Source organism: Lissotriton vulgaris, chromosome 9, assembly GCF_964263255.1.
Source record: "Lissotriton vulgaris chromosome 9, aLisVul1.2, whole genome shotgun sequence".
Classification (NCBI taxonomy): domain Eukaryota; kingdom Metazoa; phylum Chordata; class Amphibia; order Caudata; family Salamandridae; genus Lissotriton; species Lissotriton vulgaris.
Window position 1 is genome coordinate 53530497 of NC_141697.1, and position 20919 is coordinate 53551415.

At 47.1% G+C, this 20919-nt stretch overlaps 1 protein-coding gene across 1 annotated transcript in view; it reads left to right on the top strand.

Annotated features, from left to right (window-relative positions):
- The window catches only part of CDIN1 (CDAN1 interacting nuclease 1), a 786301-nt gene that overhangs the window by 397402 nt on the left and 367980 nt on the right, over positions 1-20919 (top strand). The window contains exons 6-7 of the mRNA XM_086936566.1: positions 6275-6354; positions 12879-12928. Of these exons, the coding sequence (XP_086792692.1) occupies positions 6275-6354; positions 12879-12928 (130 nt within the window). The remainder of the gene's footprint in view (positions 1-6274; positions 6355-12878; positions 12929-20919) is intronic.

The window sequence follows — 20919 nt, forward strand, 5'->3', positions numbered from 1 at the left end:
TTATTTCTTTGCAAACGTGCACATTTTGATTATAATTGCCGCATTGTTTGGCGCAACCATCCCCCTTTTATCTGCACAGAGAAGCATTTCATATGTTTTTCCACAGTCTGGTACATCAAATCTACAGCTCCTTAAGGAACAAATTATATTGCCATTTTTTCAGAAAGGCAAGTTTTTTGTCAAGATTTTTCTGTGGCAAATACGTGTACTGCTTTGCAAAAAGTCACTGAACTGAAATGTTTCTACGTTAGGTAAAAAAAATAGTTGCAAAATGGTGCCAAGATTCATGTGCAAACTAACGTCTGACAGCCTTAAAATGAGTAAGTGCTGATGTTCTGCATGAAACGCACAGCTGCTCTTCCGTCTGGGTCACTGTTTCGTAGATTTACTTTGGGATTTTTTAAGCACGCACCCTGGGAAAGCGTGGGGGCGCTGGCTGGCCGTCGTGGTTGCACCCCCGAGCTGGATACGCGCAGGAGGTGCGGTGTGTGCACGCCAGAAGCGTATCCTGTGTGGCTGTGCTCTGAGCAGGGGGTAGTGTAGATGTTTACTTTTTATACAGCGCTTAATAACGGAGTTTACCCTGTTTTTAAGCTCTCATGTATTTGTGTGTAAGGGCTCTTTACCCCACCGCCCCCCTGATTCAGTCAGCCTCCATTGCATTGCATGCTGGGATCTCACAGGCGTGAAGGCGAATAGCACAAAATCATTGTTTCGTTTTAAAAGGGGATATTGCAAATGGTGTTTGTTTGATTCTCCACTGGATTGTGGCTGAGTTCATAAATCACAGACCTGCTCCTCAGTGACTTACTGCCTGGTGCTGAGCTTGTGATGAGGATGGATGGCGGCTCCTGGGCCAAGGGACCAGTGGTGTGACCGCCAGCCAATAGCATCGGCAGGTTGGACAACTGGTAATCTGTGTCGCGTAGAGGTAGGCGTACCCAACATTGGCTTACGAGAGCCAGATCCGTGCCAGGTCTTCCGGATAAATCTTCATTTAGTTCATCCAAATAAGAATGCCGGTAGCATATGGTACATTGATAATGTCTATATATTCCACTGGAGACATGTCTTGTATGTAGTACTTATCCGAGGAGTGTGCTAGGATCCAGCCTACCTAAGCCAACGTTGGACACTTGACGAGAGGTTGAATGTTTTTTTCTAAATACAACAATGTCTCATTAGATAGCTCTTCTATTTAAGATCAGAAAATGTTGAACAATATGCAGATGTGAGATTCTCTGGTGTGAATCTGGCATGTGGGTCTGTGACTTGTCGGGAACAAGAGGGTTTCCCTAAACCTGGTAATTATGTAAGACAGGGATGTGTTAGGCCAGAACCAATCATATTGTAGGTAGTTTTGAGTGACATGCAAATGACTCCGCCCCATTCCAAACTCCTCATGTGAGGACTCTGTGTTCTTTTGTAGAGCAGTCTCTGTCCTTGAGCCCGCATCATGAAAACAATTTCACCAGAAATCCATCTCCATCCCCTCCCCTGCACTAGTAATAAAACAAATATTAATTATCGTGGCATGATCATTTTTCAAAAACCACTATTACAAAGTAAAGTTTTTTTGACTGTGGTTGAAATTCGGCTTCTGTAGAAAAAAAAAATGCTAAATGGGTTTCTCACAGTGGGTTATTAGAATTTTTTTTTTTTTTTTGCATCAGGAATTTGCATTTTTCTCTGGGATGAAAATGCCATTAAGTAAATTAAAAAATGGGCAAGAAATCCCATTAGAAGGCAACATTTGTTGAGGGAGGGACGCAATAAACAATAATGGATGGCAATCGTTATTCCACTTGGCACTGATGAGCTCGTCGGCAAATTTGTTTATTAATTAAAAACGCTCTTGCCTCCGCAACACAAGTCATTGAGCTGCGGAGGCGCTCGTACATCAGCCGTCAGCCGCGGTGGGGATAATACGTGGCGGCGAAGCTGATTTTCTGTGATGAATCTGAGAGCATATAAATTGGCTAATATCTGAAAACATTTACAGATAGAGCAGGAATTGACTACTTGTAGGGCTGTGATGAATGGGCTCTTCAAACGCCGGGAGACAGCTCTGCAAATCTCTCTGGCTGGTGGAGGCCCTCATTTGATTTTCCAATTTACTCCTCTTAAATTTATCTTCTCCGCTAAAAATAAAAAGTGCTGATATCCCACCCACCCCCACCTTCTTGCGCCGTTCTGGGGAGGTGGCTCCAATGGGGTTACTCTAGCTGAACAAATATGCTTATCGCGGATTCTTCCTCACCTGCCTGTGTTTGGGCCATGGTCTTGGAATCATTAGACGCAGTCGCCGGTGCCCACAGCCCCACAGAGCGACAAGGGGGTAATTAGAAGACTTGTCAAGACAGGTAGCGAGGCTACGTCCCCGTACCGTTCCCCCAGCTCCCAGCCGCCTAGCCCTGCCCCCACCCCCTCGCATGCGCTCCATCTTCCAGCAGCTAATGAACTGGTCCCATCTCATTATTCAAAACTAAAAAGGCACTTAGCACAGCGGGGACGGATTCGCCAGCCTTCCTCCAGAAGTAACAGGATTCCGCTATGATCAACCCTACTGGGCCCGTAAGTGACACGTTGATGGATGGCGTCCAGAGCTAGGGTGCGATGGCCAATAGGAGGAAAAAAATTATAAAATCAGGCGAGCAGCTCAGGAGGATAATACACAAGACATGCAATGGTATAGCTGGGGGTGAAAACCTGGCCAATATTCGCCTGCAAAAATCGTCCTGGCCCTACCAGAATGGGCCTAATTAGGTTTTTAGAAAGAGTTTGGGTGCTTTGTGTAGGCAGATCCTTGGGGCTTTAATACGGATTCTTCTGTCTTCCCCCGCTAAGAAATTGCAAGCAATGCATTTTACCCTCAACCCCTCCCCCACTATTTCCTTTACTGGGATACTGGTCTATAGACCCCCTGGTCCTAGGTCGGCTTTTTGTTCCGATCTTCTTGAAATCTTAGAGCCCTACATCGCAGGGCCCTGCTTGACCATTTTAGGAGATTTCAATTTCCATTTGGAGAAGCATACTTCCCCCGACACCTCCCATCTATTAGACGCCCTATCCTCCTACAATCTACCTCTGCTAAAGACCGGACCTACCCATTTAGCTGGCCACACCTTGGATGGAATTTTCAGTAATGACTCCCGTCTCTCTATTGGTGCCCCTTTCCCTTTGTCATGGTCGGACCACTTTGTTGTCCCTTTTTGTTTTTCCCCTCTTCCCTCCAGCTTCACCCAGTCTGTTCATACCAAGTGGGTCTTAAGAAGGAATTTTGGGGAGATTACTAACGACTCCCTTGCCCCTTATCTGGCTTCATTTAAGCCCTCTTCCACCGGTGATGTTCACTCGGCGGCTCTTGACTTCTCCAATTCCTTGACGGAGGCTGTCAACTCTCTCGCCCCTGCCAGGCTTCACTACTCGGCTAGGAAACGGCCCTCAGCCCCCTGGTACTCTGAATCTCTCAGGATTCTTAGACAAGGATGCAGAAGGCAGGAAAGGCTTTGGAGGACACATCTCGATCCTATAGAGAGGGAAAAACACAAAACCCTTCTCAAAGAGTACAAATCGGCCGTACTCAGAGACAAACAGGCTCACTTCTCCAAACTCACATCCTCTCTTAAATCATCCAGTGATCTTTTTAAGATAGTGGATAATCTCTCCCTCATTCAGATGCCTGATCCCATAACAGCATCACAGGATCTGTGTGATCAGATCTCCACCTTCTTCCATGAGAAGATTATGGATATCTACACAGATTTGGAAACTCAGAATCTCAGTCCCCTCCTTGCCTCTTCCTTAATCCCCCCTGATATCCCTGTTCCTACCCCCGTCCACGCTCTTTCCCAGTTCCCTGCCATCACCTCTGCTCATCTTAACTCTCTGCTCGACAAACTTAAGTCTGGATCACCTCTGGATCCATGCCCCCTTAAGGTCCTCAAAGACTGCAGACATACTATCCTTCCCCCCTTGATGGAAGTGATGAACTTGGCCATCTCAGAAGGGATTTATCCCCTCTCTTGGAAATTGGCCACTGTCAAGCCCCTACTTAAGAAATCTACCCTGGACCCTGGGACATTAAAGAACTTTCGTCCCATCTCCCTTCTCCCTGCCCCTGCTAAACTTTTGGAGACTCATCTCAACCTCCACTTGAGCTCTTTCCTTGACAGTACCAACTCTCTTGATCCCTCACAGCATGGATTCCGGAGGACCCATAGCACTGAGTCGGCACTTACAGTGGTAGTCGATAGCATTCGCTCTAGGGTCGACACCGGCCACACCACCTTACTGGTGTTATTAGACCTTACGGCGGCTTTCGACACCCTGTCTCCAAATATTCTTGTTGACCGACTCAGTGAGCTGGGAGTCAAGGATTCTGCACTCAATCTTCTTGCCTCCTTTCTTGACCAACGGAAGCAAAGGGTCAAGCTTGGCGAGTATTTGTCACCTGTCAAGGCCGTGAAGTGTGGGGTCCCCCAGGGCTCTTCACTGAGCCCGACGCTTTTTAACATTTACGTCGCCCCTCTCGCCAGGCTTATAAGATCCTTTGGCCTGGAAGTTCTCTCCTATGCCGACGACACGCAGATTATGGCTTCCATCTCCCAATCTGTGAGCCAAACCGCGTACAATTTTAAAAACTGCATGGAGGCGGTCGCCGGATGGATGCTTAAGAACTTCCTTAAGTTAAACGGCGAGAAAACAGAGGTTCTTGTTTTCGGAGGCAAAAGTGAGATCTGGTCTATGGATTGGTGGCCGTCTGTCCTCGGGGCCTGTCCTAGCCCACTTTTTCTGCCCGTAACCTTGGGATCATATTGGACACCTCTCTTTCCCTGGACAAACAGGTCAGTAGGACAGTGTCCACCTGCTGTAATGCCCTGAGGGTTTTAAGGAAGATCTCTCACTACCTTTCCCCTGAGGCACGCAAACAGGTAGCAATAGCGGTCATTGCTTCGAGACTGGACTATTGCAACGCCCTATACCTTGGCATCAGCAGTGGTCTCATTCAGCGCCTCCAGACCGTACAGAATGCGGCTGCCCGGTTTGTTGTAGGTGCTCCCAAACGTTCCTCGGGCACCACCATCAGAAAAGACCTGCATTGGCTCCCCATGCAGGCAAGGATCAACTTTAAGGCTTTATGCCTTACTCATCGTGCCCTTAATGAATCTGGACCAGAGGCTATTCGTGCCCTGGTGGCCCACTATGTCCCTGGGAGAGCACTTCGCTCTTCCAACAAAAACCTGCTTGTGGTTCCTCGTATATCCAAGGTTCGGTGGGGAGGAAGGTCTTTTCGCTTCCTTGCGCCTAGACTTTGGAATACGCTCCCTAGTGATCTCAAGTTGATCTCCTCTCACCTCCAATTCCGCAAGGCACTTAAGACTTGGCTATTCCTAGCAGCTTATCCCTAAGTTCCCCCCCCTGGTTGATATCTGAGCTCTCTGGTTACCATCTTCAGCGCCTTGATGCCTTTGGGTTTAGTTGCGCTTCTGTATACAAATTAAAAATAATAATAATAATAATAATTACCCAGTGGTGGAAGAGCCTCTGTATTCCAAGGGGAACGACACATACACCACCAAGGGCTGCTATTGTAAGGGCACGCACACGCCACAAATTTCACAAATTCTCGAAAGACTTAAGCTTGTCTTTCTACCCTGCCTTATATGCGTCTTCACGTGTGCCTTTGTAAGGCAAGAGCGTCATTGTGGTCGCCCAGATCACCAAGGTAAAAATGCATTTTTAATTTGGGTGCTGGATGGAGATTGACAACAGTGGAAGGAGGCTCTGCAAACGGTTGGAAGAATCTGCATTGAGAGGCTGCCAGAATGATGGGCTTTCTTTGTTTGTTGACATCCATCGATGGCAACGGTGTAGTGGTCATTGATCAATGACGGGTGTTTTCCATTGTGTAGTGTTGGCGGCGTTGGCTGCATGTTTACATTCACAAACTGAACATCTAATCAACCCTTAGCTCAAGGATTTGACTTTGCATTCCCATACTCTCCATCAATACCTCTACTTTAAGAATTTGCCGCCATTTTGGATTGTAAACAGGTGCCAACAAGTCCTCGTAATCCATTTGAAAGAGATGTAGCCCCCACCTCCAACTGGGAAAACATGTTTTCTAGTGATAAATGTAGCAGGGTTCGTTTTCTTTTTAAGCAGGGAGACCTGCAGCTGAAAGGCAGAGCATCACATATGCATGGATTTCAAGTGGTCTTGCAGCGCACCCAGGCGCAGTGTGATGATCAATGTTTATTTTCCTCTCCAGCCTCAAAGCCGTACCTGAACAGCATGCTGAAGGAGCCTTCGCTGATTCTAGACACCGTCCTCGCCAACCAAGTCCAGCAGGTATAGGTCTTGCGTGTCTTTTCTGCCACTTTGCATCTTTTTCGGTTATGATGTTGCTTCCATCAAATGTAGTGTCTGTCACTCCTACTGTATGTTGGTACCAGCGATCGCCTTGGTTAGGAGAACCTCTCCCGATGTTCCCTCAGGGTGAGTTGGGTCATTCAACATTCCCTACCATACAGGTATCTGTGTATAGCGGTCACGTGCAGCACGCAGGGTCCTCGTGTATAGAGATCACGTGGAGCACACAGGGTCCTCCACTGGGGCCCATAGGTTGCTAGGTATTGTGATCTTTGCTGCCCTCGTGAGTATGGACATGTAGACGTTGAGTCCTATGATTTCGACAGTGGGTCCGGTTGGGTATGGTAGGTGGCTTCCCAATAGTGAGTGCCTGATCTTGGGTTGATTCTTAGTGCCTTCTCTTGCATCCGTGTTTCGGCGGTCGGTGGGTCATGGGTTTTTCTGGACTTAAGGGAAAACATCATTGCTCTGCTTTCTCTCAGTATTTAACCCGCTCTCCTCCCCCCATGTAAATTGGTCACAAAGACAACTTAAGAACAGCAGTGATGCTCTTACTCCTTGATGGAGGCTGTCCGGGGTTAGGCAGACATTCAGCGGCAGCAACTCCTGATCACCGCGACGCTCTTTTGGGTGAGCCATTCTGGCACTCCTTGGAGAGTAGGGGCCCGATTCACAGAACTTACTGAAGACAAAATCCTAAACTTACTACCATTTTAGTATTCACGGAAGGCACTTACTCATTTTGGTATTGACAGAAGACACTTACTCATTTCGGTATTCACAGAAGTTAGGAGTCCTAACTTTAGGACTCCTAAATGCTTTCTGTGAATACCGAAAGTCCTAAAGTTAGGATTTTTCTCAGTTTTAGGAGTAGTAAAGTTAGGAGTCCTAACTTTAGGACTCCTAAATGCCTTCTGTGAATACCGAAAGTCCTAAAGTTAGGATTTTTCTCAGTTTTAGGAGTAGTAAAGTTAGGACTCCTAACTGCTTTCTGTGAATACTAAAATGAGTAAGTGCCTTCTGTGTATACTAAAATGGTAGCAAGTTTAGGATTTTGTCTTAAGTTAGTTCTGTGAATCGGCCCCAGGAGTATAGCATTGGCGAAGGTCACAGAAGTAGGCAGAACTCCTTGTCATAGGTGAACGGAAGCCGAACTTAGCTGCAGTATCCTAAATGAGAATGCAGCATTTGAATGCCAGGGGAGTACGGTATTGGTGGATGACCCAGGCGGGACGGTGCCACATATCACAGTAACAACTTGTCATTTGAGGCAGAGGACGCATGATAGAATACGGCAGGGTGCCCACTCGTCAGTACAGCATTGGCCGGGAACCGTATAGAGGAGCTTCAGCAGTAACACTCATTGGGGAGATGGAGAAAGACATTTTATTAACCAAAGGGAATAGACTTGAGCCTGCCTTTCCGTCAGAGCATGGTCAGCACTCAAGGAAGCCATAGAGATGACCAGACCAGGGGGATAGGAATGAATAGACAAACTAGCACATCCCACTCACAGGGGCGTAGGTTGGTCAGTGAGATTCTGGGGTGCGAATTGCAAATCTCCTAACTAAAAAAGCAGTTTGGTACAGGGTGAATGTGTGAAGTAACGTAGGTTCAGGATGTACTATTCCCATGAGGTGCAAGGTAAGTACTGATTAGCATTCGGTGGGCCTCTGGGGCTGATTTAGAATTTGATGGACAGATACTCTGTTGCAGTGTTGACGGAGTACCCTGTCTCAAGGTCCGACCGTCTGATTTTTGAGCTGTGCGGACCACAAGTTTTACGTTGATGGAGTAAAATCTATTGCCAATGTAAAATTTCCTTTAGCCCGATAGAGTTGGTGCCAACTGAAGGAAGTTATCCGACTGCCTGCCCTATTTGAAATGGACAGTCAGATTTAAAAACATTATTTAGACTGTCCATCACCTCTTGGTATATCCTAGCAGCGACTGACAGTAAAAAAAATAAAAGAAAACCGACCCCCACACCATGGGAGAAAACTGGTATTGGGAGATTGGTACCCGTATTGGGAGATTGTTTTTGAAAAATAAAAATCTTTGGAAAAGTTTGACGGGCAGCCATTATATTTGAGGGAGCTTCCGTTTAATTTCATGATGGCGGTCCTTGGCAATCTATAGAGATGTCTGCCAGGCTGGCGGACCTGTCAGTGGAGTTAAGGCCCTAACGTCCTCCATCACGCTGTCTTCTAAACCCTAAATCTGGCCCTCTTTCTAGTTGCATACGAGGTGAATGAAAAACAGTGGATTGGAATGCTACTCCGAGGGACGGCCCGTGGTTAGACTATTTCCAAGCATTCACCTCATCACCCTCTGGGTGTTTGATTGCCAGTAGCCTTCCTGGAAACCTGAGACTGGCGTAGATTTCTAAGCCTACTCCTGCCAATGTTTGTGAATTCTAACAAGCAGTGCATTTGCTCCATTCAAGGAGATCTTCCATTGATGCAGATTTGCGACTTTTTTTGCAAACCGGTCAATAAGGGGAATATGTACAAAGAATGGCGCAACGCAGTGCAGCACGCACATTTGCTACACTGTGTTGCTTCACCTGAAAAGAGCAGACTAGCCCGATCTTCAAAGAGATCATGCCGTTCAGCTCTCTCCATATGCAGGGGCACTTTGGGCTGCCTAACGGCAACGTAGGTACCCGTGCAAGGGTGTCTGCAGTATGATTAGAATTGTTTTTCTGCAGGAAAGCGTATTCTGCAGAGCACTTACAAAGATGAAATGAGGCGAAATAGAGATATTTTTCCTGGTTACACCAGCCTCAGGCAGGTGCACAATGTTGATGCAAAGCCACGTCTACAATTAGTTGTAAATATGGGTCCGAGGCGACTGAAGAAGAGGATTTTGTGGGAGGGCTGCACGAAAATCCTCAGATACAAAATCTTTGTAAACATTAAGTATGTTTAAGTTCCTGATCCAGAAAATGAACTTAAAACCCTTGGCTGAAAATAGGCTTGATAAGTAAAACCAGCACAGATGGCAGACCCCCCCCCCGCACCCCCCCCCCCCGACCAAACTACCTAAGAATGTATTCATTTTGGAGTGGTACACCCCAACCCCCTGTCCTCTCCCCAACCCAAGCTACTCCATGGCCACATGAAGAGAGAGCTGGTCCTCATCTTTACACCCTATGAAAGACTTCCTCCTGGAACAAATCCCGTAGGGAAAAAAGGAGCAACTGGGGAGGGAATCTTGGGAAGGGATTCCTTTGGTGCCCTCAGAGCCAGGAAAGCTAACCAAGGGACAGCAAAGAACCAATACCCCCTCAAGCGTTTCCACAATACGCACAAGGTCTGGAGCAGAAGGGATTATCTTGCTAGTGCAGGGGCCATATATTTCCTTGTCCATAAACATTTCTTGATCCCTATGGAAGGATAAGCTGTACTTCAGTACTTAAGTCCTTCTGGGATGGGGGAGTTCTCGGATTGTTGACTCTCAGTGCTCGGATCTGGCCACCTGATGTGAGGCCGTTTAATCCCTTCGATGCTCATGACGGCTCCCAGCCGTCATGAGTCACGGTGGGCATGTGCTGACGACGGCTGGGAGCCGTCATGACCACGCCCCCGATCGGAATGTCCAGCACCGGCGCTGAATTCCAACCTCTTGCTGAGCTATGCACTTCTTTCCATATTTCAACAACCTATAGGAAAACCCTGAGGTTATCGTTCAGCGCTCTATTGTCCCTATGTAAACATCGGCTAAAGAGGAGCCTTGACTCCGGACACTGGTGTCCGTGAGGAGAAGCCGCCCCGGTGTTGGGCTATACTTCTAAGGTTACCCTTTATCAGGCAGGATGAAAAACAGTGGGCTGACCGAGAGATCCTTGGTTTACTGGATCCACAATCCACTGCCTCCTCGACTACCACATCTGTTAAAGCGAGGCACTGGGATTCAACTTCCGTGCGCTCATGCAGCCTTACGTTTGTAGGCTGGGCACAAATGACCCAAGCCTGGGCAGTTCTAGAGCAATAAACTGACTTTATCTTTTACCTTTTACCTTTGACCCTCCTCGACAATCTGTCGGGTTCACCATCGCTGGATTTTTATGGCGTACCAGACCAGGGGTCTTCAGGTGAGCACGAGTTATCCGGGGACCCACCACCAATGGAACATGGAACACCACCAATGGAACATTGGGCTCGCATGTCTGTTTCACTCGTCTCTTTCTGTAGATCCAGTCATAGGAGCATCCGCTGACGTGTCCAGACCCAAACTCTACTACAAACCTCTTTCCTGCACTAGTCTCCCTTCCAATGCCTGCTAACCTGTGCTAGAGGGGGCTGTTATCTACAGCCATTGTCGCGAAGAGGTAAATTAACTGGTCTTTGGGAAGTGCTCTCTCCCCTTCTCCATTCAGGAGGAGAAGGGGGCATTTTGTGTCCATTAGAGCCAGATCTTCCGTCCGTTCCTCCTCCCTGGGTCTGGCCACTCCTCCTACTTTGAATCTGAATCCTTGGAACTCATGATATGCAATGCTGATGGGGGGGGGGGCTCACGCCTTTTGTAATTTTTACAGACAAGCCTAAAGTCTTCTTTTCCAGTCTTGCTTTCATTGTGTGACGCCCCCCACCCCCTCATTCGCCTTACCAGGTCTAATGACCCCACATTGCCCTACATGTCATGCAAATCCCCTTTGCTTGTTCTATGGACACCACCTTCTTCTACGTATTTCTCTGAATGGCTAATTCGGAATTTGGGAATTACAGTGATGTTGTACAGGGCGAAGCGTGAGGTTATCTGCCCAGGTAATCACCCATTTGCACCTTCAGCTGTTTATCCAATGAGACGTTTGAGGTCTTCGATCACGATTAGTTCATACAATACTTGAGTCCGTCCCTTCCCCCTCTTGAGCCAAGCTTTGCACAGAACTCTCGTGGCTTCCGCCCAGGTCTCTTTTTATTACGTCAGGTGGGTTTGTGCAGCTTCAAGAAGTGACAACAGGTACAGGAGTGCGCCCAGAGTAAGACAGGCGGGCAGTAAGGGTAACAGTTTGTGGAAAGACCCCCACTTTGGACAGAAGCATAAACCGTTGAACCAGCTCTCTGCTGGCTCCCTGAGTGAAGAATAAAAGAACCATTGGCAGGAGCAGGCAGAGGGCCACATACCAAGGGTAGTCCGTTTCTGTACGCTTGGCCTGACCTGTGCTACATCTTTTCTAGCCGTGTTTACATTCTTGGTACATTATGACAATCTGATGCGAAATAGACTATATTTTCTGGTAGGCTGGCAGTCCAGTGGCCTTTGGTTTATAAGAGTCCGAGTTGGGAAGATTGGATAAAGTCAGCGTTGTACTGGTCACCTCTGCAGTGGTCAGAGAGGGAAAGTCATTGCCACAAAAAACAAAATGTGACCAAGTCAGTTGGTCTCACGTCTTGGCTTTGACAATGTAGCACATCAAAAGCAAGAGATGGGGGCTGAGGTTTTCAAATGCTTCGTCACATTGGTAACTTCTTCTTAGTAGTTATTTGAGGTAGAACAATGTCCTATCAGCACCCTAGCGTACACTATTTCTCTATCGGCGGGACATCCACAATTAGGATTTTTGAACCCTCACCCCCAGGTGGCTTGCTTCATCAACAGGTTCAGCTCCACACCAGACGGGCGCTGCAATACCTAGCGGGTCCCTCACCCCATACTAGGGGGGCCCTTTTGAGGGGTGTTCTTTTGTACTGCCCCTAACTATGGTCTGTGCATGAGTGATATGATAGAGGATTCCATGCAGTAAGTGGAAATGGTAGTGAAGATTAAAGTTGATTTAGTAAACCCACATGCTCCCCGCTTTCTTCTGTGGGAATTCATGCCACGCATAAAACCAGAAATGAGAGGACCAATACAACCTTATATATTCAGTGGTCCCTCTACTTCAGGCTACATGTTTCACACCTCAAAGCGCCCTTACGAGTCATGGCCCTTCATCAGGACTCAACCTATATTCACCCTATCCTATGGGAACTATCTGAGTTCCCCTACTGTACACATGAGTATACCACTAGTGAATAGTTAAAAGGTGCACACCCCAGAACGCTCTTCAGTATCACATGTGAACTTGGTACTGAAACCTCATACATCATCTCATCGTGAACAAAGAGAACCGTCCTGTGTGTACATTACAGCAGTTACTGTTCCTGATGGAATAGTTTGGGACAGAGTTTCATATGATGTATTTAGAGCACCCCTACAAGATCGACTCGCGTCGTGGATAGGGCCAGGTAACCTCGCTAAGAATATGGAAGGGTCCCATAGAAATCTGGAGGTGTCCGACAGAACATGCTCTTAAAGCAGCCTTCTAACCTACAGCCTATAGGGGAAATGCCAGACTGGCCAGTACAGTCCAGCCCTGACTTTTACTTTTCTGCTAGTTAATCACTGTGGCCTTCTTGGGAGGTTAGCAGCAATGACAAGTATGAGATGACGGTTGTTAAATGTTTGTTTGCATCTTCTACCTCTGCTCCTCATTGTCTTTTTTTTCTTGCCTGCAGTGCCTGCTGAATGATTGCTGCTACGGGTCCTTGGTGGATACCATCAAACAGTATCCTTTGTCCGTCATGGTACCCGTGTTCCTGTGGGGGCAGCCGGCTTTGACTTGCTATCAATGTCTTGTTGGTCGACCACCGCTGCCTTCTCCTGTTTAAGGTGCAGTGAAGCACAGGGTCTTGCTGGGGCTCCTCTTTGGACGACACCTGATTCTTGTGTCCTTGAAGCTCTTCCAAACTCAGGCCATCTCTTCTTTATCTTGACCTTTGTGCATGTCACTACAGTCAGAGAGAAGCCTCTGCTGTCCAAGTGTAAAACTTGCAGGCTGTGGGGTTTGAGTGTTTGCATAGATCTGCTTGGAAGAAGCAGGTTTGGGCTGCTTCTGGGCTGTGCCTACATTTTACCCTAATCAGAGTAGGTTTTAATCACATTGTTATGCTTTGTTGTTTACGTTTTGAGCTCGGTGGGTATTTGTGAGTGCTTGCATTCGGCTGGAAACCTTCTCACACCATCCAGAACTTCGATGTCATCTTGGAATGTTGGGTTTGTTTTGTTTGAAGCTGTCTGTATGTATCGGTCTGTCTGCATACTGGGAAGCGAAGGCACTGTTACTCATGTCTTCTTTCATGTAGTCACAGGGCATTTCTTTGATTTAATGTGCACTATGAGGTGAGAAGTGGACCCTGTAATTGGAGCATTGAAAGGAGACCATCGAAATTCCAAATTAAGCGGCAATAATTGAAATTTGTGTATCCTCAGATGCTTCAAACACACATAAAAAGGTGATGGGATAATCCAACCACTGATAGTCATTCGGGGTAGGATTCTAACCCACTTTGTGTTTGCTCAGTATGCCTTCTCATATTAGACCCAGCCATATGCAAATCGGTCTTGGTCCAGCTCCAATAGGAATAGTCCAGCATGAACTGCCAAGCCAGGTCCTCTCTGAACCATAACACAAGCAACCCAAGACAAGTTTCGGCCTAGTTGGGCCTCTTCAGTTGGGTGCTGGCTGATGCAGCCAGGGCCGGACTGGGAACAGAAACCAGCCCTGACAAAATGCTCGGCCGGCCCCCGGGGGTGTTGCTGCCGAGCTGTTTGCAAGGGCCGGTTTCCGCCGATTTTGTTAGAGGGACGATATTGCTGGCCCCAAGTAACAAAAACGGCCCCCAGGGGCCCAAAACCAGCCCCCACACTGGCGGTCCACCGGGGAAATGCCCGGTGCCCGCAACGGCCAGTCTGGCCCTGAATGGGGCAGCAGGCAAGACAGTATTAGGGTGAGTAAAAATATTGGTGACCTTCTTAGAATGCCAAAGCCACTTGATGCCACAGGATAGTGACAGGAAGTGTCTTTACCAGGCCCTTTAATACCTGCCCACAGAAAAGGATATGCTTTTGAAAATTTGGGGGTGCTGATACCAAAGGGGATGATGGACGGAGCGCTTGAGCAAATCAAACACTCACCCCCAGTCAACTGATCTGGGTTTAATCCATCATCATTCTTTATCTCACTCCCCCATCCCAGTTCAGACATGGCCATATGCAAATCAGTCTGACCCTGTGCCTCATGGGAACAGTCCAGCCCGAACTGCCAAGCCATGTCTTCCCTGGACCAGAAACAAGCATCCTGGGACTGGTTTCTGGCTAATCAGCCGTCATCAGCCAGGCTAGCTTGAATCCAGTGGCAAAGTGAGCAAGGGACCCACGTCTGGGCATACCCTGACAACTTAGGGCAAACAATTTGGGAACACCTTGAGAAAGGTGTACCATTCTAATGGAACTCCCTTCTTTGTCCTTCGTAACACCGACATTCAAGAATTTGTTTGCAGTTTACATTGGAGGTTTTTTCAGGAACCTTAGTCCTGACATTTGCCACAAAAACTCCTAATGGAGAAATTGTTCTACTAAATTTGTCTCATTGAGTGAACTTACCGGCTTAGAGAACAGGTTTGTAGCTATTGAAATTAAATGAACACTGCCTGGCCTGTGTAGTCATGCTTGAAGGAAGTTGAAGAAAGATGCAAAGTTAAAAAGCATTGGCAAAGCCAATTGGGCCCACCTTTTTGGCCAGTAGACTTTGCCAATGCTGTGCATCCTCAACAAGAAAAAAACAAAACAAAAAGAAAGGCCTGATGACGTGAATGCACACGTGTCCCGATGCTACTGGTGACTGTGCCATCTGTATCTGTGCACATGCATACAAAATTACACAGGTGCCATTGTATTTAGTTTTGTATTTACTGTTCTAAGATGAGCGTTGCAATTTCTAGTTGCACAAAAGCGCTTTAAGTAAAAACAGAGCCGCCGCCAGAAAATTACAAAAGTTGAAAATAAAAAAACTTTGTGTTGGCGAAGGAGGGGTGGGAGATCATGGCAGACCTGCGTGAAATTTAAATTATACTGACATCATTTTTGTAATTTCGAGAATTTTGTGTTGCTCGTTCTATAAAATTCCCAAAATGACACCATTACGCCACTTTACATAATTAAACACCATTTGTAGTTTAATTTTTTTTTTTACCACGAATGGTGCAATGTGTGGTACAAATGACTGCAAACACACTGGAACAACCAAACACTAGCAGCTGTTCGACTGCTTTTGTTCAACTGAATCCTTGCAGCAAAAACTGATGTGAGGATGCATTTTGCTTTAAACTATGGTGTAAAATTACATATTTGCGTTTCTCGTAGTTTTGCGGAATTTTATGTAATTACATGAAAGCAAATTGCGCAAATTTCACCCACCCCTAGAGCAACCGAGTCCAGGGTGTAGGGAGCAGTGAACACAGAAGAAGGGTGCAAAGAAAAGTGAGCAGGGGAACAGGTTGGAGGAGGAGGAGGTGGGGATAAAAAGCTCTGATGGTAGAGGTGTGGGAGGTGGGATGTGGGGAGGAGGGAGCAACATAGTGCATGCGATAGAGGCGGTTATTTGAGGAGCAAGAAAGCCCATGCACCTTTAGAGTGCTGAAAGAAAAAGAAAAAAAGAATAGTTATCTGAATGAGAGTGGCGGAAGGATACAAGTCCTCAATCAAAAGGATGGTAAAGAGGCTGTGCTGCAGATAAAGGACCAACATGAAAGAGAAAGGAAAGCCATTGAATAAAAAGCAAGCAAATGAGCGACAAGAAGCCAACAAATAATATTTAGTTTGTTGTCCCTAATCCCTATGTAAGTGTCTGGTGTGGTTCACAAGAGATCTTGCGACAAAAGACTATCTTGCCGACAGACAGCTAATTGTAATGAGGGCTTCCGGTTTTATGGTATTTATTTTTTTGACATTTCAGTCTGTATTTGTTTATTGCTAATTTTATCTATATTTATCCATATTTATTTTGGGTTTTGTAAGACAAATTAAGCTGAAATTGTTATTTTTATTTATTTTTTATTTTTTTATTTTGAAACATTACAACAAGTAGGACGAGTTTGTGTAGGAATCTTACATCAGATATAGAGACATCATGGCGGGTCTTTCATGATTACATTCAGTTCAAGTTTGCAGGTATAAAACATAACATTGTGGACACAACACTTCATCATTTGAACTTCCAGTTAAGTATTTTTAGTCTAGTTCCTCCTCATCTCTAGCAGTGCTCGGTGGTTCGCAGATATTCCCCCTATACGTGTTCCACTCACCCTATATCTTACCCCATTTACTTGGGCAGCCACGGTGAATATACACTGCCTTTTCCGCTACCATTGCCCCATCCATGTCTTTACACCATTGATGTAGTGTTGGTAACACTGCAGAGCCCCACAGCTTGGCTATGTTACGTTTTGCCATTAGCATGCCCAACATTACCCAGTCCTGCTGTTGATGGTTTAGGTCATTTGGTTCCCACACATTTAGCAAGCTTCGCCGGGGCTCCGGCAGCAAGGAGATGCCTATTGTTTGAGAGATTGTACGCATCACAGCCGTCCAGTACGTTGATATGGACCCACAGTCCCAAATGGTGTGAAAAAATGTCCCCTCTTCCCCGCAACCACGTAGGCAGAATTTATGCATAGCTCTTCCTATCTTGTGTAGGAATGGTCTGGTGTAATACGTACGATGTAGTATTTTGAGTTGAACCAGTTTTTGTCTAGAGGGGATCGCCGCTTCACGAGGAGAACGAGAGCCTCTTGCCATTCAGAGTAGTCAAGTGGGCCCACCTCCTCAGACCAGTTTTGTTTCAGTGTAGTGGTAACGTCCGGGAGGTTATTTTTTTTATTTTTTTATTTTTTTTATTTTTGAAAACCTTTATTAGTGCATCCAGAAAAGTACAAATACGGGCCCACAACCCTGAGGCCGGCCACGAAAACTGATTAAGCACAGGTGCATGCAGTACGGTGACGCGATAGCACAGCAATATCGAAGCAAGTATGCAGCAATTACACCGGTGATCACAAGCTATCGCGCCTAAGGAGCAATGAAGGTTAATTTTAAATTTTTTTCCCCTTGTCCGAATTCTAGCAACCATTAAAGTCCAGACTGTTCCGTGATGAAAATAAAAAAATATATAAACTAAAGAGCAGGGTTCACGTAGGTATGACATATCAATAGCGACCGAGGCACACATCGCCCAGCATCTCAATCTACGGGTCCCCCCAGGCGGCATGACGGTCCATTAAGTGTACAGCAGGAATATCAGAACCAAGATCCTAACAAAGTCTACCGTCACCCGCCCACCAGCAACACCTACACAGACCCAAGATAGAAAGAAGAGGAAATAAAATAGGAAGAAAAAACAAGGCACCATAGAAACAGAAAGAAATAAAATCCCATCCCCCAACCCCCACCCTACACGCATGCAAAGGCTACGGCCTACCCCCCCCTAGCAGTGTGTCTGTCGCCCAATAAACCCGAAATATAGAATAAGAGTGAGAGAAGAAAATGAAAAAACCGTTTCACATAAGAGATAGGGAGCAAGAAAAGAGCAATCTAATCTAAAACTCCCACGAAACCCCACACTCGGAGGAGGGCCATCCCCAAACAACCATAAGAACCAACAGGAGTGTAAGCGGCCACCACCTCCCCGACTCCAAACTCGACCATATCCAACGTCCGACTACCCCGCCAGTCCATCACAGTCCCAAAAATGTAAATACCGGTAGAGAAGGCACAAGAAGGGCGGACTCAACCCTGGCCCCTGCGGTCCATTGGATCAGCAAATTGTAGTAGTGGCGCAGTCCCATAGTGCAGGGAAAGCAACCGGCATGACCCCCTCGAGAGGGGGCGACGTCCATGAAATGCCATCCGAAGCAGGACAGTGTGATCCACCAGGGTACAGTCCGGGTAGGCATACAACAACGGTCCGCCGAGGGTTGACAAAGCATTAGCAGGGAGAACGTCCAAGGGAAACGAAGCCACCTCGTCAGGAGTTCCCGCTGGCGTTGATAGATCTGGCGATGGACGGTGAACCTCGAGTGTCCGCAAAAGTACAGAATGAACGGCGTCCTCCATAGCTTCAGCAGGCAGTTCAGCGGCGATGCTAAGCTCCATCACCTGTGATCCTTCATTGGGACCCCGGAGAGACTGCAAATGGCCGCCTACCATCAGACTCGGCGTCATGCCACGCTCACAGCTGCCCGCCCGGTCAGCAGAGGAGAGTAAGAGGACAACAGCGTCCAGGCGGCGCTCCAGGGCGCGGACGTTGTAGTACCAAGCAGCTCGTAGCTCAGACAGAGCTTCCAGGACATCGCCGACACTCAAGGGCATTTTCAGGCAGGATGAAATGCCAGTCCCCTGCCCACGATAATAACAGGCGTGTGGCAACCCTCGATACCAGCCTTCGGAAGCCTTTGTTTGGCGCCGTGTAGAGAGCAGCGTTAAGACAGGCAGGGCAGGGACACAGGGGTCAGGGCAGCAAACTCCGTCGCAGCGCCTCGCACGGGGACACCACAGTGACGGTCCAGCCAGGCTCCATGCGTGATCAACAACCACTCAGACCAGATGGCTCCCTCCAGCACAGTGAGAAGCGAGAAGACGGACAGAAGCTTCCAAGGAGAGAGATACAATTGTTACACCGACGGGTGTTAAACAGGAGATCAGAGAGACCGCAAAAAGAAACTGTTGCGCCGTCACTGAAATCTCGGCAGTCTGCCGCGTCTCCTGGGCGGTGTCGGTTTCTCCCGTAATGGCCGGCGTTGTTGTTCCCCAGCCAGGCTCAGCCGAGAACAAAGGACCGGACCCATGCAGCAGTCATCGGCAGAACTGCAAGACCTTCTGTCACTCCCGGTGCAGGATGGACGGCGGGGAGCACATCCACGGAATCAGCGTCGCCTCCCCTACCCGATACCGCACAGCAGACACAATTTAGGAGACAGGAGAAGAAGCGGTACGGGTGGGAAGCGAACGGGTCGGCGGAGGCGAAGGCTCAAGCGGCCATCGCTGTTGCTGGCTAGGCTCCTCCCCCTGTCCGGGAGGTTATTAATGAGCTTCCTGTATGTGAGGGACGTGGCTCTGTCCTGCATGTGTTCGGTCAAGAGTCTATCCTCGAGAGGATTGGATTCCTCCAGGATGGTGCCAGCTGGTATAGCAGATTGTAACACATGTTTAACTTGTAGGTATCTGTATCTCTCCGTCTGTGACATTTCATAGTGCGTTTGCAGATGGGTAAAGTCCACCACCCTATCTTTCTTCCATAAGTCTCCCACCACCGAAATACCAATGTTATCCCAGGCCCGGGACCCCTTTCTATTTTGGAGGAGGCCCAACCTACTCGAGACCCATAGTGGCGTCATTTGGGTAATAGTCTTAGAGCATTTGAGTCGCCTGTTGGCCCGGTACCAAAGCTGTACGGAGTGTAGCATTGGGCCTATCAAGTCTGAGGGTGGGCGGGGCCTGTATAAGTTACCCAGGAGTCCCCGAAATTGTTATTTTTTATCATTTATTAAACCGATAAATATGCATTCATGCTTGAATGCCTGCCAGGTTTCAGTGAAGTGAACAATCGCGGAAGATAGATCAATGCACCTATATTGAAATGAGCACATTTCCGTTTCACCCTTGTGCATGTCTACTGCTGTATATCCCTCTTTACTAAAATTCCTTTCTTTTTTAAGTCTTTACTTATCAATCCACACAACTATTGGCCTTGCCGTCATGGCAGAGAGTATTTAGAATTACTCAAAAAGCATCCCAATTTCCATTTTTATCCACATTTAAAAATAAATGGTTTTCTGTCTGTATTTATCCGGAAAACAGGGAGCCTTAACTGTAATGAATGAGTTAGTGTAGTATTGTAAGTTTGAGGACTTCATAAGGTCTGGGGTTGGGTGGGGTAGGCCTGAAGAGGATTGGTGAGATGATAGAGCCTTGAGGTACTCCAGCGTCTGTGCTGAACGTTAGTGATGCGAACAGGAGATACCATTGGATCTGTTGGAAACGGAGCACGAGATGAACTCGAGGATACTTCCTTTGAAGCCAAGGTCCTCTAGATGTGACCCTAGTAACTACAGAATCATCTGGACCCGAGAACCTCCTCACATCTTTGGAAGCAACTAATGGTACTCAAGATGGATGAAAGGTGATGAACACTGCTTGTTTCACCTTTCTATGATGTTGTATGTTGCAAACATTGATTGATTTGCTTGGGAGTGGACTACGGAAAGCGCGACTGATCAGAAATCTATTTTCTTTTGCAAACAGGTTAAGTCTTGGGTACGTAGTCCCACAAATAATATAAGATTGATGTATGAGTAATAACATTTCTGAAGGAAATTTAATGGAATCCAGTGAAGCTGTGGTGACAGTGAGGGGAAGGTAATGGGGAGACTGTGAGAGAGTGGCAGAAGGTGCCTTCCGAGGACGGAGAAGTTATTGTTGAATCCTAAGCGCAGACCACAGATGGATATGGTTAGCGGTAGCGCACACATGCAAGGCTAGAGCGCAGCCAGGATTAGTATCCGTTTAGTTTCTGTACACAGAAGGGCTGGTTATCCAGTGCATCGGATATAAAGAAAATTAGAGTCTCTTAAAATTTGTTACAGTCTACTACATATTATGTTCTTTAGGGTCAATTTGAGATGCATATTTCATGTGTTAAGTTAAAGTGCATGTGATTTTCAG